Source organism: Panicum virgatum, chromosome 3N (assembly GCF_016808335.1).
Source record: "Panicum virgatum strain AP13 chromosome 3N, P.virgatum_v5, whole genome shotgun sequence".
Taxonomy (NCBI): domain Eukaryota; kingdom Viridiplantae; phylum Streptophyta; class Magnoliopsida; order Poales; family Poaceae; genus Panicum; species Panicum virgatum.
Genome location: NC_053147.1, coordinates 68,204,529 through 68,221,196, shown reverse-complemented (window position 1 = coordinate 68,221,196; position 16,668 = coordinate 68,204,529). Strand labels below are relative to the sequence as shown.

General features: G+C 47.2%; 2 protein-coding genes across 2 annotated transcripts; both read right to left on the bottom strand.

Annotated features, from left to right (window-relative positions):
• Nucleotides 1-1,166: 1,166 nt before the first annotated feature.
• On the bottom strand, nt 1,167-7,080 carry LOC120668071 (protein AMEIOTIC 1 homolog). Its single transcript, XM_039948021.1, has 8 exons — nt 6,987-7,080; nt 4,415-5,534; nt 4,205-4,268; nt 3,038-3,097; nt 2,800-2,862; nt 2,510-2,593; nt 1,778-2,343; nt 1,167-1,663 (listed from the first exon to the last, which is right to left on the bottom strand). The coding sequence occupies exons 1-7, from the start codon at nt 7,078-7,080 to the stop codon at nt 1,843-1,845; spliced, it is 1,986 nt and encodes a 661-aa protein (XP_039803955.1). The 3' UTR covers nt 1,167-1,663; nt 1,778-1,842.
• On the bottom strand, nt 6,642-14,752 carry LOC120666997 (protein downstream neighbor of Son-like). The gene is made up of 15 exons (XM_039947005.1): nt 14,587-14,752; nt 13,865-14,024; nt 12,831-12,901; nt 12,622-12,739; nt 12,422-12,504; nt 12,172-12,337; nt 11,899-12,098; nt 9,598-9,809; nt 9,422-9,517; nt 8,942-9,060; nt 8,318-8,419; nt 8,086-8,195; nt 7,918-8,005; nt 7,417-7,616; nt 6,642-7,336 (listed from the first exon to the last, which is right to left on the bottom strand). Exons 2-15 carry the CDS (start codon nt 13,937-13,939, stop codon nt 7,129-7,131), a joined length of 1,848 nt encoding a protein of 615 aa, XP_039802939.1. The 5' UTR covers nt 13,940-14,024; nt 14,587-14,752; the 3' UTR covers nt 6,642-7,128.
• Nucleotides 14,753-16,668: the final 1,916 nt, after the last annotated feature.

Genomic DNA, 16,668 nt, shown 5'->3' with positions numbered 1-16,668 from the left:
CTTGATTTCTTGCTTTAGCTTGCTGGTTGCTTGCGTCGCAGCCAATGTTGCTTCGGCGTTGCTTGCTTGCTTCAGCTCGTTAGTTCCAGTTCCAAATGAAGAGAAGAGAATCCCCACGAGTGCGAGGAGCATAGCAAGGCAACAGAAAGAATACGCACAGAGAATCTAGAGATTGAAGTGAAGCACACGGTGAATGATTGGCCAGATTTTATCCTAGACACTGGAGAAAATTTTGCTTTCTTTGCACACAGTCCAATGCTATAGAAACTACATTCACTCTGTTCGGCAGCCTCCAGACCAAGTGTTTTTCTCTCACATTGCTTCAGCACCAGCTTCCAGTCACCAACCAGCCAACAGTATTTTTCTCACACTACTCCAGCCACCAGCTCCAACTCTAGCCTAACGAACAGAGTGATTAGTTTTTTCCATTGGGACTGCCCTAAAAGGCTAAAACTATTTTTTTTCGGGAGGTGATAAGTAGCCCCTTTGACATTGTATGCAGTATTATATATAGTTGCAGGTTATTATGGACCTGCTGTTATGACTATAACCTCACCAATTCCTTGATTGATATTCAAAAATACATGACAATGATTACTGCGCAGCCCATGCAATTGTGCGAAGCGTCCATGCGCTGAACGGTTCGAGGTCCCCGGCGCTGCGCACCGGCGTCCTCCCTTGCCGGCGCCGGTGACTCGTCCCTCTCCTCTATCCACCGCTGCCCTCGCTCCTCCGCCTCCGCGGCACCGCCGGGAAGCACCTGTTGTCGCCACGAAGAGACGCGTCCGTCCTGCCAGGGACAGCCTCTCCAGCGCCCGCGCGCACCGTGGTCGCCGTCCTCGCCGACGCCATCATGGTCAGCCTGCCCGTCCACGTCAATGTCGCGGCATGCTTCGTGCGGAGGCCCTCTTCCGCGCAGCTGCTCAGGGGCTCCCTCACCCGTCACGCTCCACGGGTAACGGGGTTGGGCCGCGGAAGGCTGGATTGGCCGCGCCCCCGCGCGCGAGAGCAAGCTGTTTGACGTAATGCTGGACCTGCATTGGTTCATGTGCATGTCCCCAGAAGCAATCAACCAGTAACAAGACTGGCTCATGCTATCTTGCATATATCAGCATATGGAAATCAACAAAGAGCGTACAATTTATCACAAGATCAACGACAACACATGAATGAAACTTGGCTCCTAGCGGCAATTTGACTTAAAACAGAGTAGAAGATCATTTATCCTGGCTGGCATAAGTACAAACTAGGTATTAAAGCAGCAGCACCAGCAGCATGGTGGTGCTCAACTGTAAGCAAAGCCATCGGCAATCAAGTTCGAAACTGACAATAGCGATAACTACAGGTAATTAACGGAGAAAATCAGCTAAGTGCATTGCCTAAGCAAGGTAAAAGGCAATCTATCTTCTCTGGTGTTCTGTCTTTCTTCAGCTATCCTGTGGACCTGTGAGCTATGTTCTGAGGTGAGTTACTGCTAGTTAATGGTGGTGAGGCAAAACTTCAGTGGAAAGATCTGTTCATTCGTTGGTGCTTCTCAACGTTGGCTGGATCAGTAAGTGGGGGTCGCCAGGGCCAGCTCGGTGCCCACGCTGCCGACTCCAGCACCGGCGTCGAGCTTCAGCGCCTTGGCACCGCATGGCCGTGGTGACGAAGATGACGTGTCCTGTGGCAGTAGCACTGGTCAGTCGTCTTCATGATCAATTGTGTGCTACTGTCGCTTGATGGAGACGATCAAAAAGTGGATTTTCAACAGGAATCAGGGGAAGTAGCTGCTCACCTTGTGCCGGAGCTGCAGGTTGAAGTCACCAGAGTATGGCTGCACCGCTTGCTGGTCTGCCATGGTCACGGTTGTTGATTGCAGTGGCTGGACCTGGACCGGTGAGGCTGGGGCGGAGAGGAGCGGGAGCTTGGGAGAGGTGCTGGTGGACGACGCGGACGTTGATGTTGGGAGGCCTCAGCCATCATGTACTCCTCCATGGATGGTGGCGCGAGGCTGTTGATCACCGCGTTGAAATCGGTGATGACCAAATCGACGCCGGGTGTTAGCGGCTCTGGAAGCTCGCTGGGGCTGCTGGTCGTGCCATCAGATGCAGCCGTTGGCCACTGCAACATCCCATCTCTCCTGCGCATGCGCACGCTGCACCTCCTCAACGCCCTCTTCGTGCTACCAGAGGTGCCACCATTGCTGCTGAAGCTGCCATCGACGGCGTCAGCATCCACCAGCTGGTTGCCTGAACCGGCAGCAGCATTGCCGGCACTGGCTTCTTGCTTGTCAGCATCCCAAGGCTCTTGCGCTAGCATCAGCATGGGTTGTTCTCCAATTCTCTGCAGGAGCAAGTCTTCCTGCACACATATAGTCCAATGCATCAAGCAATGTTTCATCAGTAGATTACAGACTACAACTGCTAAATATGCAGTCAGGCACATCACAAGGTGTGGCAAAATCAAGAAATTACAGAGCAGGAATCTGTTAAATCTAAAGGTCCTCCGCAGTAAATAGTGAGTGTACCTTCATGGACTGGAAAGAAGTGGACAAGGCAACCATCTGCTCCTCCAGTTTGTCATTCTTCTCAAGCACAGTCTCATACTTGTCCTGGAAAACAGATCCAGAATTTCATACCAACACTTATTTTTATACAGAGACCAAATGTTATGAGAAGATATATATATATATATATATATATATATATATATATATATATATATATATAAGAAGGTAGCACTATCAAACACATAACATCATGCATTAATTTGATGAGGCACAAATTGTGTGAAGATTGATTGAATGTCGTGCTCTACCTTCAGCAGCAGCAGCAGCTCTTTCAGCTCACCATTCTCCTGTGTCACATTCTCATACTTCTCCTGAAAAAGAAATCCCACAGCAAATCATGACAATGACCAAATTAAGCTAGCAAATTATGGATACAATAAAAATAACAAAGCATTTAGTCCCAAGCAAGGAGAGGGGTATGCTAGGATCAGAGAGATAACATTGCATCAAATCAGATTAAACTTAGGAAGAAGGGTAAAAGCATACCTCCAAGGACAGCACCTCCTTTTCCAGCTTGCCATTGGCCTTCACCATACAGTCGTACCCCTGCAAATCATCATGATTCCTGAACATATGTACTCCAAGAAGGGTAGCTACCTATAAATGCTACACTGAACAGAAAAATATGGACATTCCATATTTCCATTATCCAAGTTCTTCAACTACTATGGAAACAGAATTGCATATCAGTACTATCTTTGTGCAAGTGAGCTTCCAGTGTAAATGCAGGATTGCTGATCAAAAGGGGATTGCAGAATCAATGAGAAGCAAAACACATATTAAGTATACTACATGTTCATGCAGTGAATTCAGAAAAAAAAAAGAGTTAGAAAATGAAATACTGCAAAGCAAAATCTGGTCCTGCTGCTGCGCCAATTTTTTTCGTGCACAACACAATGTACCTCACAAAATTCAAATCAAGATTTTGCTACTCATGAAAACCACAACATCAACCAAGAACAAGACATCTGCACACCATAACTACAAGTCAGAGAGTTTCACACATGCATATCTCATAAGTGCTGCCCTACAGATTGCAACAGATATAAACAATGTAAGACAGGAACGAGATTCACACGAAGGCATGTTGCACGGCAGATATTTCAAGTTAGTGTGAATTCTTCATGTTCTTCCAAAACTAATGGAAACATATATGCAGCTTAATGCTACCAAAGCATAAGTAATGTTCCAGTGTTTTTTTTATGGTAATGTTCCAGTGTATGTGCCGTATTGAGATTAAAAAGGTCATCTCTCCAGACATCCATCCTCTTTAAGCCAATGAAACAATGCGAGAAGTAAGGCACATATATGTTAGTCTGATGCAAGTTCATGTCAGTGTAGTGCCTTTCAGAACTTCAGAGAGGTGACAGAGTTACAAGTGGACCAATGCCAAGCAAAACATACTTCTGGTCTGCCATTCTTTTATGCAGAGTACAAATGTAGCCAACAAAATCCAAACCAAACAATAACATTCTACCAGAACCAGATATATGCACAGCATTACAGCTTACAAGTGCTTAGCAAATGCACAAACTATGTGAGAGAGTGTCACAAATGGATATCCCATTTTATGTTTTGCACTAGAAGTTGACTAGAAAGTTGGACAAACTGAGACAGGAATGAGATTCAGATCAAGGTTTGATGTATGATCACCTTCCATGAGATGTAGGCTTCCTTGCTCACTTGCACCAGATTGGGATCGAGCTGCTTCATTTGCCTTTAGTTCATAGAAATCACAAGTCAATCTCAGCATAAAATTAGTATTGCCACCTGTATTCAAGAATCTAATAGAGTACTGCAAGAAGAAGATGCTGCAATAGAAGAGACGAGAGGGAAGAAGAAGAAATAGAAGAGAAAGGAGACCGTTTTACGACGTCAAGCTCCCCGGCGAGCTCCTCCACCTGCTTCTGCACCTTGAGCGCGCGGGCCTCCGGCGACACGGGGTTACCGGGCTTCCACCCAGGCGGCGGCACCCAGAACGGGTCATCCACGCCGGCCTCCCGCCGCGTGGCCGCCAGCTCGGCCGGCTGGAGCCAGTACTCCAAGCCACCGGCTGGGCTGTACCGGCGGCGCACCCGCTCGCCGCTGCCGGCCAGGACCTTGTCGGAGATGTGGCGGAGGAGGTGGTCGAGGAGGCCGGTGTCGCCGATGTGGCGGCGCGCCTGCGCCCGCACCTCGGCGCGCGGCGCGGGCTTGCCGGCGCTGGCGCCGCGCGCGCGCAGGATGTCCAGCAGCGTAGCCTCGCCCGCCGCGTACCGCCGGGCCAACCAGCGATCGACCTTGCCGCGCGGCGAGCTGGGCTCGGGAGCCGGAGCAGAAGCGGCGGGCTTGCTCTCCGCCACCTTCTCCTCCAACTCCGCCTCCTCCACCTTCTCCTCCTTGAGGAGCAGTTGTTGAGGAGGGTCTTCTTGGCGCGCTTGGCGGCGCCGGGATGACGTCCACGGGCACTCGACCCTACCCTCTTCCTGCTCCTCCTCGTCGACTTCCCCGCCTCCACCACCGCGGGCTTGACGTCTCGGCTGCTCTCTTCCTCGTCCACCTCTTCCTCCTCCTCCTGCTCCTCCTTCACGACCCGCGGGGCCTTCTTGGCGCGCCTGGCGGCGCCGCGGCGCCGGCGCAGGGTACTCCACCACGCCTTCCTCCTGTTCCTGGACCTCGACTTCCCCTTCTTGGCCACCACGGGCTTGTCCTCGCAGCCGCTCTCTTGCACCGCCGCCGCCGCCTCCAGCCACTTCCTCTTCTTGGCACCGCCGCTGATGCTCTCCTGGTCCTCGTCCCCGCTCCGAGCCGGCGCTCTCCGGCGACCCGTCCCCTCGACGGCGGCCGTGCCAGCGCCAGGAGCGGCCGGCGAGGCCGGGCGGTGGCGGCTGGGGTACTCGACGCGCCTCGTGGCGCCCCAGCCCACGCAGGTGCGCTGCAGGGCGAGGAGCAGGCCGGTGCCGCCCGAAGAAGGCGAGCGCCGCGCGGCGGGGGGCGACGGCGGCTCAAGGTCGAGGAGGCACGGGCTGCACGGCTCCGGCGAAGCCGAGCGCCGCGCGGCCGGGGCCGACGGCACCTGCTCCTCCGGCTGCTGCTGCTGGGAGAAGTCGTAGAGGCGGGGCGCGGCGGCCTAGAAGGCGTCGGCCTCGGCGTCGGCGGCCGCGTCGCGGCCCAGGTCCCGGACGGCGGCGCGGCGGCGCAGGAAGCGCGACGCGGGGATGATGCCCCCGCCGCCACCGCAGGTGCTCATGGCGCGGCGACGCGAGGCGGAGCAGTCACGAGCGGAGAGGAGAGCCGAGGAGGGGACGGGAGCGGGGATGGGGAGAGAGCGAGAAAGGACACAGCTTTTGCGCGAAGCAGAGCCTGGAGCCTGGAGGGGAAGGAGAAATCAAAAAAGGAGGAGAAGCGGAGGGGCATGGCAGGTGGCAGCTGCTTTTGCTGTTCCGGGCGCTCGTCGCGTTGCGGCAACGGCAGGAGGGGGCTTCGGCCTCGGGGATGGTGCTAATCACCTGTTGCATGATCACGCAACAGCCACTCCACTCGAAGTTGATCCGCCTCCCTGTCTGATCCCTGGAGTGGCGACAAGAGACGCAACCGACTGCCTTTGACTGGGAGAGAACCAACCGGCTGGCTGGTGGTGGTTTTGTAAATTTTATTTTTCGCACGCATTTCTGGTGATACCGAAATTGACTGGGAAATGGCGGCAAATGGATCTGGTTCCAAAAAAAAAAGAGAGAAAGAGCTGTTGTAAAGTAGGTTACTTCAAAAAAAAGAAAGATCAGACTGGTCTCCGTTTCTGAGAACGGGGCGCCCTGCCTTTTTTCCAAAACAAAGATGTATGGCACCCTGCCTGAGATCATCAGCATTCCTTTCGCGCGTTGATCATGCACACAGAATGTACCTGCCCCGGTCCGGCTGATGCTGCAACGCATGGAGCGTCCAGCAAGTAAACTAGGCACTTGGCAGCACAGAGATGGAATCACAGGTCCACAGCACACAGCAAGGGCAGAAGCTATTCCTCCCACACCTCCCAGTCCAAACTCCCCACTAGTAGTACATTACTGCTCCAGCGTCTCGCATCAAAAGTAGTTCAACCAAACAAACGCCAGGCTTGTCCGCTTGACCCTTCCAATTAGGACTGAACTTCCGATCCATACAAACTACACCAACAATAAAAACATAGTTTACAGCAACAAGAGGACTCTCATTGTCGAGTTTTAAGCCAGTGGAAATCAAGTAAAAAAAAGTAACATATAAACAAGAGAGGTACCAAGCACAGGCGGACACTGATGCATGCAACAACTGTTCTTTTCCCCCAAGAACCAGACCTCATAAGTTACTACTGCCATACAAGCGTACGTGACAGCCTGTGTGACCGCGTACACAGCCTCCAAAATTACAAAGACCCTGCTCATGATACACAAGCAGCCCTGAAAAATGCAGGATTTCTGCATACCGAGACATGGAGCCTGTCTGGGCAAGACGGCAGCAGCCTTCTCCCACCGGACAACAAAAGCAGTTGCAGTTCGCCCATAAGAGCCGCCCTCCATTCCTGCAATCACAATGCTCCAGGGCGCTGCAGCTGTCGGAGCTCGAGCTCACACAGTTGTGTAGGCTACGTACTCGCCGTCTTTGTAGCTGAGCCGCCGAAGCAAGGCGGAGTGCAAGGAGGGGACAAGGATCGCATCGGGTATGCCACCCACAGGTGCGCCACCGTCAGTGGGAGGTGCCGTCTTGGGTTGAGGAGCTGTGGTCACGGACTTGAGGGCAGCGTTCAAGCCCATGGATGATGGCTCCGTAGCGATCCTGCAGGAGAAGAAAAATGGTAAAGCTTAGCATGTGACATGAGGGGAACAAGCGACCATGGATTCAAGGTTTGTGCTCACGTTAAATCAAAGCTCCTTGCATCCGAGCTCATCGCAGCGCAGACTCCGGAGACGACCCAGGGCGGGAGGATCGGGTCCTTTATTTCCATGCTGTAGCAGATATTGCCAGCCGTTGAGGCAAATGCTGAGCCTGGTTCTGCATCAAACCCACCGGAAGAGAGCAGCCCCATGTCTGCTCGCCTCATCTCCCTGCATTTCACCTGCAACATATATAGGTACAGATGATATGATTTCACAATTACGCAATGCTGACTTAAAACAACTAGCCATGTCAAAGCTGACTGCTCAGAAATTTAAACAGTAAAATACACGTGGCTGATTCTTATTCAGGTACACGTCAAAGCAATAAGGCTTCTGCATGAAACAGTATGCATCTACAATGTAATTGTCAAGCAAATTTAAAAGGTTCTTTTTATCAGAAAGCAATTGAAGTAACTTATCTTGTATTAAAATGACCTCAAAAGAAAAGAAGAAAAAACAAGACTACAGATATGAGGCAACCTCTGGAATATGTAGGCAGCCATTTTGAAATGGCTGTGGTGAATACAAGACTGGGACATCCACAGCAGATAAAGAATTCAGCAAGGACCTGAAGAACCACAATATCAGATTAAGTAACAGAACTTAATCAAAACAAGAATGGGATAAGGGAATTGTGAGTCACCCTACTTGTAGTTCAACAGAATGTCATATAAACCATGAACACTCTCATTGCCAGTAAACATAAGTAATGATTGTGTGCTGTTGTCCACATCGGATAGAGCATCTAAATGGAGTGCCTGCAAGTAAAATGATGTTGGTTTTCGAATAGTTAGTTCTTCTGCATATTGATTACAGCAAACCAGGCGAAATTGGAAGGAAAATATTTTTTTCTCAAATACAAATTGGAAGGAAAACAAACCTGGCCAAGATTGCGCCTTTGGATTTCTGAGAGTTCGATCAGGTCATCTTCAGTAGCCTGCTCTACTTCAGTGTTGCAAAGAGGCATGGAAAAGCAAACACCCTGCAACAAGCAAGGTCATACTATTACAATGACAAACATGGTACAAAGCTCAAAAACAAGCTTAACAAAGACCAATATCTGGAGCAAATGTTCCAGTCCCATGATCCTGATCCCATCATATACCAAGCAACGGTAGATAAATAACTTTACTAACAAACATAGGTATCTATCAATAAAACAGCCAGAGGTATCTACTTCATTCAAACACATTTTCAATTCCGAGCAGTGGTAGACAAATGACTACAATTAAAATAGATATCTATTGATAAAAACAGAGTTATCTACTTCATTCAAGCACAGTTTTTATACCAAGCAATGGTAGACAAATGATTTCAATTAAAATAGATATCTATTGATAAAAACAGCCAGAGGTATCTAGTTTCATACAAGCACATTTTTTTCTAGCAAAAACATACAGTGGCATTGCTGATCAGCAACTACAAAGTGTGGTAGTCATATGCCCAAAAAGCAAAACATAGGGAATCACTCATGTGGATACTAAAATCAGAATAAACAACTTACATGTTTCCGCAGTAATGAGCGTAGGCCACGGGTAGATTGCGACAAGTAGGCATTACAGGGCTGTATTTTCTCCAAATGGCTTCCACCAATGAAGAGAGCAACAAATTGTGTCGTATAAACTGTGATGAGAAAGTGATGCTCAGAATGGTTGATGAGGTTAGACTGAATTACTTGTCTAATAGAACAATAAAATTCATTCATAACTACTAAAGCACACAAAATGGAATTGCAGATGGAGCTGACCTTGAGCAAAATGTATCAGTACATATTTTTACAGAATTAAGTAGAAATCCAACTTCCCAGCATGTAACGAGTTTCCAGCAAAGAAAACACAAAGCAGATAGGTTATAGTTTTTGCATGAACTATAATGAGCTACTGTTTTTGTTACAAAAGGAAAATGTCACTACTTTTCTGTGCATATAGGCATACATACATAGTGGAATATTAAGCAATATGAGTTATGTGGAGTAAGAAGGTACCATAGAATATATTCAGCATATTCTTCCGTAGCATGTAGTAAAGATTCTGAAACGAATCTTCCCAGTCCTGATGTCTTTTGAGAAGAAAGTCGTTTTCTACAAGGCCAGAGAGTAAATCACTCGTATGGAATTGTGTTCGAGAAAAGAATAAGGAGCAATTCTGGTGTTGTGATTACCTCCTCGTGCAGTTGATGAGAGCATTACAGATATGATGGACGAAGGCAACAAAGATTGTGGATATACCCATGATTGTAGTGCCTTTGAGAACAAGAATTCCTTCTTGCTCTCAGGCTTTGGACACTCTAAATTTTGACACCCACGAAGACAGCTCTGACCAATGGCTTCAGTGATGCTGCTCCTGCCAAAACTTGTATTCAGCTTGTGACACCTGTTACAAGCATAGGAGTTGTTTGATAGTATTTTGCAGGTCAGTACAGAATCTGAAGATGTTATAATTGCCATGTTATAATTTATCAAATATAATTTTCAGAATTCCAAATGAGGTTGCCCGCCTATGCTGACTGGAAGACTCTCTCTCTCCTGAGTCGTCTCAGCATAGCCGGTCCCAAGCCCGGGTAAAGGAGGAGGGTTGCGTTAGGTTTTGGCAAACCAGCATAAAAAAATAGCCACTCTAATGGATTTGAAACCCACAAGAAACTCGTTGGGGCGTAACCCTCTTAGCGACGCGCTACATCGGAACCCGGGTGTGGTGATAAATGGACAAAGACCGGGTCGCCATCCCCCCAAGGGCGAGTCATATCGTGACCTGGGTACGATGATAAGTGAGCAAGGGTCGGGTCGTCACCTGAATGGCGCGCTACACCTACGCCCGGGTGTAGTGAAAAATGAGCAAGGGTCTTCGCACTTCCCTCAACGGGTGCGAAGGGTAAGGAAGCTAGCCGAGCCAACTAGGATTCGTATAGGTAGTTGGAACGTAGGGTCCGTTAGGTAAGTTGCGAGAGCTAGTTGATGCAGCAATTAGGAGGTGTGTAAATATTCTATGCGTTTAGGAGACTAAATGGAAGGGCCAGAAGGCGAAAGAGGTTGAGGATACTGGCTTCAAGCTTTGGTACACAGGAGCAACTCCGGGTAAGAATGGTGTAGGCATCTTGATTGATAGGAGCTTTAAGGATGGAGTCGTAGAGGTTAGAAGGCAAGGCGACTGGATTATCCTAATCCGGTTGGTAGTTGGAGATTCGGTTTTAAATGTAATCAGTGCCTATGCCCCCTCAGGTAGGCCTTAGTGAGAGCACCAAGATGCAGTTCTGGGAAAATCTAGATAGCATGGTTAGTACCGTGCCTACCAGCGAGAAACTCTTCATAGGAGGAGATCTCAACGGCCATGTGGGTGCGACTAATGTAAGGTTCGAGCGAGTGCACGGGGGTTTTGGGTATGGTAGCAGGAGTCAAGAGGGGGAGGATGTGTTGAACTTCGCGTTAGCCTACGACTTGTTGATAGCGAATACCGTGTTTAAGAAGAGGGAATCCCATCTTGTGACGTTTCGTAGTGGACAACACTCGAGCCAGATCGACTTTATCCTTGCTAGGAGGGAGGATAGACGTGATTGCTTAGATTGTAAGGTGATACCTGAGGAGTGTGTTGTCCCTCAACACAAGCTTGTGGTGGCGGACTTTTATCTTCGGGTACGTGTCCACCGGGACAAACGTGCCAAGATTGCGAGAACAAAGTGGTGGAAGCTTAGAGGAGAAGCGACACAAGCGTTTAAGGAAAGGATGCTAGGTGAGGGGCCTTAGGAAGAAGGAGAAGACGCAGATGACATGTGGCTAAAGATGGCAACATGTGTTCGGAAGGTGGCCTCAGAGGTGTTTGGCGTGAGTAGAGGAGGCAAACAGGAGGGAAAAGACACCTGGTGGTGGAACGACGAGGTGCAAAGGGCTATTAAGGAGAAGGAGTGTTTCAAACGCCTCCACCTGACAAGAGTGCAGCCAACATCGAGGGCTATAAATTAGCGAAGAGGGTTGCAAAGCGAGCTGTGAGTGTAACAAAGGGTAAGACGTATGATGACTTGTATCAGCGGCTAGACACGAAAGAAGGGGAGAAGGACATTTATAGGATGGCTAGGATCCGCGAGCAGAAGACAAGGGACATCAACCAAATCAAATGCATTAAAGATGGGATAGATCGACTGCTAGTGAAGGATGAGGAGATCATGGATAGATGGATGAGTCGGTTAAGAAAGACCTTAAGGATTGGAATATCTCTAAAGAGATAGCTTTGGATATGAGCGCTTGGAGACTAACTATCAATGTGCCTGAATCTTGAACTTATTTCTTTCGGGTTTCATCTCTAGCCTATCCCAACTTGCTTGAGAAAAAAGGCTATGTTGTTGTTGTAATTCCAAATGAGGTTAAAGGTTGAAGCAAAATAGACACGTGATACTTCTTAGGAGTATGATTTCTAATTGAAAAAATCAGAATACAAAAGAGAAATGCAAGAGAAGCTAATGCACACCCACCATTTCACAGATGATGATGAAACAAACTGCAAACTAGTCTTTAAGGTAAAATCCAAAGGAGCTCTTTTCCCTGGAATGGTGATCTTAGAAGGGCACATATCTGAAGACTTCATCGCAGCATCACCAACTTGTACATTAAGGTTGCTGAGCCCAGAAGCCACAGAAGCATCACGAGCTCCAAATCCTTTAAGTACTTTTTCCTAACATTATGTGGTACAAATATTAGCTGAAATGATAACATATACTAAACTGTAATAGATGAACGATTATTACCATATCAAATTTGTTAGAACTAGTCTGCTTCTCATCACCGACGTGAAGCTCTGATACACTGCGCAGAGCATTTTCACTACATTTCTCAACTTTCTTGAAACCTGGCTTCACTGCCTCCGTTGTTGATGGAACAGAAGAATCCAACTTAGCTGAGTCACCATTGCCACTGAATTATGGTAAAGAAGCCAAATAAGAGCTTAAATGTTATAGTGAAAAGTATGCACCCAAAGTTCTGCAGTCAGACCATTACCATGTAAGTGAAGACAATGCAAAATTTGAAACCGTTGTAGCATCGATAGTCTTACAAATCTTCTCATTACTCTGCAAGACATCCTGCAGGATATTTTACATGTAGAATCAAACCAATGAACCAACTAACCAACATTGGTGCTAAAAGACTGATTGAGCATTAATTAGTCCATGTAAATGAAAAGCATGTCAAATTCTAACCTTACAGTTTTCCTTCCCAAGGTTTCTTGCTTTTCTCACAGGGAAGACCTCTGTAACACGTGTGCTAATGTATTTGGATATCTTTTGTTGTTCTGTGTTCCGAAGTCCATTGGTTGACCTATATAACACAAGCTATTAGTCAACTTGGTCACAAAAAAGAACAGGATAATAATTGGAACTCAGGAACATAACAAGGTTAAGAAAGCTACCTATCAAATGCGGCAGAAGTTAACTGATCATTTGCAAGCTTTTCGGAGGTACGCCGCTTCAGTTGCTCACCCTGCAACAAATAATTATTGAAACACTTTCAGTGTTTATCTGCACTTTGTACAATAATATGCTTGGAATACAATGTGAAATCTCTTAGTATTACTGTGCACCTATGTTTGTATGATGCTTACAACAGGAATGTGGATATTTTCACTATTCATAAATAACTCCATGACATACAGTGCTACATCAGGATGTGTTCCAGTAGTTTCTGAGAGCATCCTCAACAAACCCTAGCGATGAACAATTCAAATATGACAACAAAAAAACAAGTGTCATGGACACGCATGATGAATTCTCCATATCTCCTATGTCCATCATGGTTCTCAAAAAAGTGATAATCCAGTCAGATTTTCATTAAGCCAGCTATATAACAAAGTGGGAAAATAACATTGTTCTTCAGTTCTAGGTAGCTGAGCGTAGCTCAGTTGGATGAGGGTTTGTACACGGTGTGAATGTAAACCTAGATCACCCAGGTTGGAGTACTCATCAAGGCAAATTTGGGTGCCTATTTTCTTCTTAATATAAAGCCACCTAGTTCTTCCTAGGTTGGTCTAGTTTTAATTTTCTTCAGTTCTTCAAAAAAAACAATGAAAGAAGAACATTTAATGTTATGCACTGCTGTTATGTGCTTCCACACTAGATCTTTGAACAAGGCCAATGAGAAAATTACAAAGCATAATCTATTAAGATTGGAGTAATACCTCAGAAAGCAAAGCAATGCAACAAGGATATGGACTAAAGTGGTCAATTGGAATTAAACAGTGCATTTTTTTTACGTTTTCACTCCCATGTACTATTGGCAGGTGTCACATGTCATGAACGACTTAAATATTGTGTCATGGCAAATCTGTTTGGAGATCTCTTGAAATAGCTTTAATGTTTTAGCAAGCATTTCATCCTATTGTGCATTCCTAGGGAGAATAGATCCTGCATCGGTGAGCATAAAAGATCAAGTGGAGCAAGGCATTACTCTCAATTCAGAGGGTGTCTTCCTCTTCATCCTTGCAACCCCCGCTTGCGCAGACTCGACGGCAGCTTGCGCCATCGTAGCAGCATCCAATCAATCCTCTACCTCCGCATCTCCCCCTCCGCTTCCTCCTCCGCTGCCCCCTACTGCCCGCTCCCTCGACCTACACCACCACAGAGCAAAAACATAAACTCAGATATCACTCGCTTGCTGTTTATCATCTGCTTGCTACTGCACATATTTGGCTTGTCCTGAACGAGCTTATTACAGATCATGAACCCAACACCAATGTATGTTTTTTTTTTCGGGGAGCATGGCATAGAATGGCAGGAGCATCGGATCTGACCCCTAAACCACGCGAATACGCTAAAGTCCCAAATCAAGGCTCCTCAAAACAATGTTTTATGTTGTGCCGCGGGGAAGGGATGGCGGCGCATTGCCGCATTCACCGGCAATGGTGGGGACAGTCCCGGCACAACGGCCACGGTGCGGCCGTGCGGGCGGGGCGGGGCTCGACGGCCGCCGGCGGCGGCAGCGGGAGTGAAGTAGCTAGGGTTTGGGGGGCTGCTACAGTGGGACGACGAAGCGGCGGCGGCGGGATGGGTGGAGGAGGCGGAGCGGCGGGCGCTGGGGCGGGGGTGCGGAGGCGCGGCGGATCGGGGCCGGCGATGGCGACGGCGACGGGGAGCAGGGGACGACGAGGCCCAGGGACGGCGCTGAGTTACCTGACCGCAGGGCGGGGCGGCGGAAGGTTCCGGAAGCAGCCCCGCGCGGCCCGTCCGTCGCCCCGGAGACGTTCTGGAAGCTTCCGGAAGCGGGGGCGAGCGGCGGGGACGGGAGGGATTAGGTGGTGGCGAGGGAAGAGAGAGGAGAGGAGGGGGGGGGGGGGGGGGGGGATTGGGATTGGGAAGGCGGGATTTGAAAAGGCGGAGACGCGCCCGCCTGCTTGCTTGGTTGGGGCGAGGCGGGGCGGCGGGGAAAACGCCCCCCGTGCCTGGCCTGGTGGAGTGCGCGTTGGAGCAGACGCAGGCAGGGGGACGCCCACCGAGCCGAAATTTTTGGGAGGAAAACCCACCCCGCGACCGAGGGAGCCAAATTTTGGCTGCAGCCCGCGCTTTTGATGGGGCCGCCGTGGGGTGCGGTGGGCCGGGCTTGATACCGGCAGTGGAGTTATGGGCCGGAGAGAACTATATATTCTCGTTTCGGGCCCCCAAGTGGTTGGCGACACATCCTAAAAACAAAAAAAAATCTAGATTCCCTCGCTCAACTATAAAATTAGAAATTTAGTCTCCCCTAACTATCAATACAGTTTGTTTTACCTCACTCGGCGGTTTTACAAGCAGTAGAAGAGAGTACAGAGACTCCAATTTTCACAACTTTTTGAAGTTGATGAAATTTAAAATTTTAAAGAAAGGAATAATTCAAACTTCATTAAATTTATTAAAGTATTAACATGAGCTCCGTCTATGGTAAAATTTGAACTGTGTGATACATATTAGAGGTGCATCATTAGGGAATTTTTGTGTCTATAGGTTTTATAGCAAAAATTCTAAACTTCTTAGGAAGGATCAAATTTGAGCCAAATTTGATCTTTTTTATTTATTTTCGTATAATTTAAAATATACTCAAACATTTGCATATTTTATTTGTATATATGAAAATTCTTGAGTAGATTTTAAATTATGTGAAAATAAATAAAAAGGATAAAATTTGGCTCAAATTTGACCCTTCATAATAAACTTCAAATTTTGCTATAGAACATGTACTCACAAAAATTCCCTAATGATATAGCTCTAATATCTGTCACACAGTTCAAATTTTGTAAAATACGGAGCTCATCTTGACTCCTTAAAATTTAATGAGGTTTGAATTCTTTCTTTCTTTAAAATTTGAAGTTTCAAATTCCTTTATGTTTAAACCTCAAAAGTTTGCAAAATTGGATTCTTTGTACTCTCCCCTACCACTATGCCAATTTCACTTTTTTTTAAACCACGTTTGCTACCTCTATTGAGTGAAAAAAGAGAGAAGGGAGAAAAAACTATGGAAAAAACAATATAAAACTACTTGTAAAACCGCTGATGGAGGTAAAACAAACGGTTTTGATAGTTGGGGGAGACTCTATTCCCGATTTTATAGTTGAGTGACGAAAATCAAACTTTTGCGATAGTTGAGGGAGGAAAAGTAGACTTTTTCCTTAAAAAAGGTTGACGACACAACAAAATTGATCTGTACACCCAACTTACTAAAAGATTGGCAAATAAGGCACTTTGGTCCTTCATCTCTGCTCTGAGGGTTAAGTTGGTCCCTCAAATTTTATTTTTGTGTCAAACTTGTTCTTATGCTGATGTGACTCTTCCTACTAATATGAGATAGATGTGAAAAAGTTATTTTTACCCTTAGCTCCTTGTTCTCATACTCAATATTCATTATTGTATAGTTGTAATTAATCAACAATAGGGCACAACAGATCCATTGTTCTGTCTGTTGGCTTGTTGTCTCTCATATTTGTTGAAGTGTCCTTTCGTATATAATTTAGTCTAGATCATATAAGAACATCATGCGCATGTTTGATTAACGTGCTGCAGCACCGCTAAACATGCAAATTGAGAAGAGGAAATAGCCAAGGGCAAAGAGGACTTTTCGCAAATTGAGAAGGAGAGGAAATAGCCAAGGGTATTATGGAGCATCACATTAGTATAGGGATGAATTTGACCTAAAAATAAAAGTTGAGGGATTAAATTGGCCTTTTTGAAAGTTAAGGGGCCAACTTGATCCTCGAAATGAAGACGAGGGATCATAACGCCTAT

Excerpts from the sequence above, each read along its gene's own strand:
- LOC120668071 (XM_039948021.1), bottom strand. The coding sequence starts at position 7,080 with ATGGAGGGCGGCTCTTATGGGCGAACTGCAACTGCTTTTGTTGTCCGG. Across the intron at positions 2,863-3,037 it reads AGGAGGTGCTGTCCTTGGAG|GAGAAGTATGAGAATGTGAC; the intron begins GTATGCTTTTAC and ends TTTCTTTTTCAG. Across the intron at positions 2,594-2,799 it reads AGCTGCTGCTGCTGCTGAAG|GACAAGTATGAGACTGTGCT; the intron begins GTAGAGCACGAC and ends TCTGTTTTCCAG.
- LOC120666997 (XM_039947005.1), bottom strand. The coding sequence starts at position 13,939 with ATGGCGCAAGCTGCCGTCGAGTCTGCGCAAGCGGGGGTTGCAAGGATG. Across the intron at positions 12,505-12,621 it reads TTGGGAAGGAAAACTGTAAG|GATGTCTTGCAGAGTAATGA; the intron begins GTTAGAATTTGA and ends AATATCCTGCAG. Across the intron at positions 12,338-12,421 it reads GCATTGTCTTCACTTACATG|TGGCAATGGTGACTCAGCTA; the intron begins GTAATGGTCTGA and ends ACCATAATTCAG.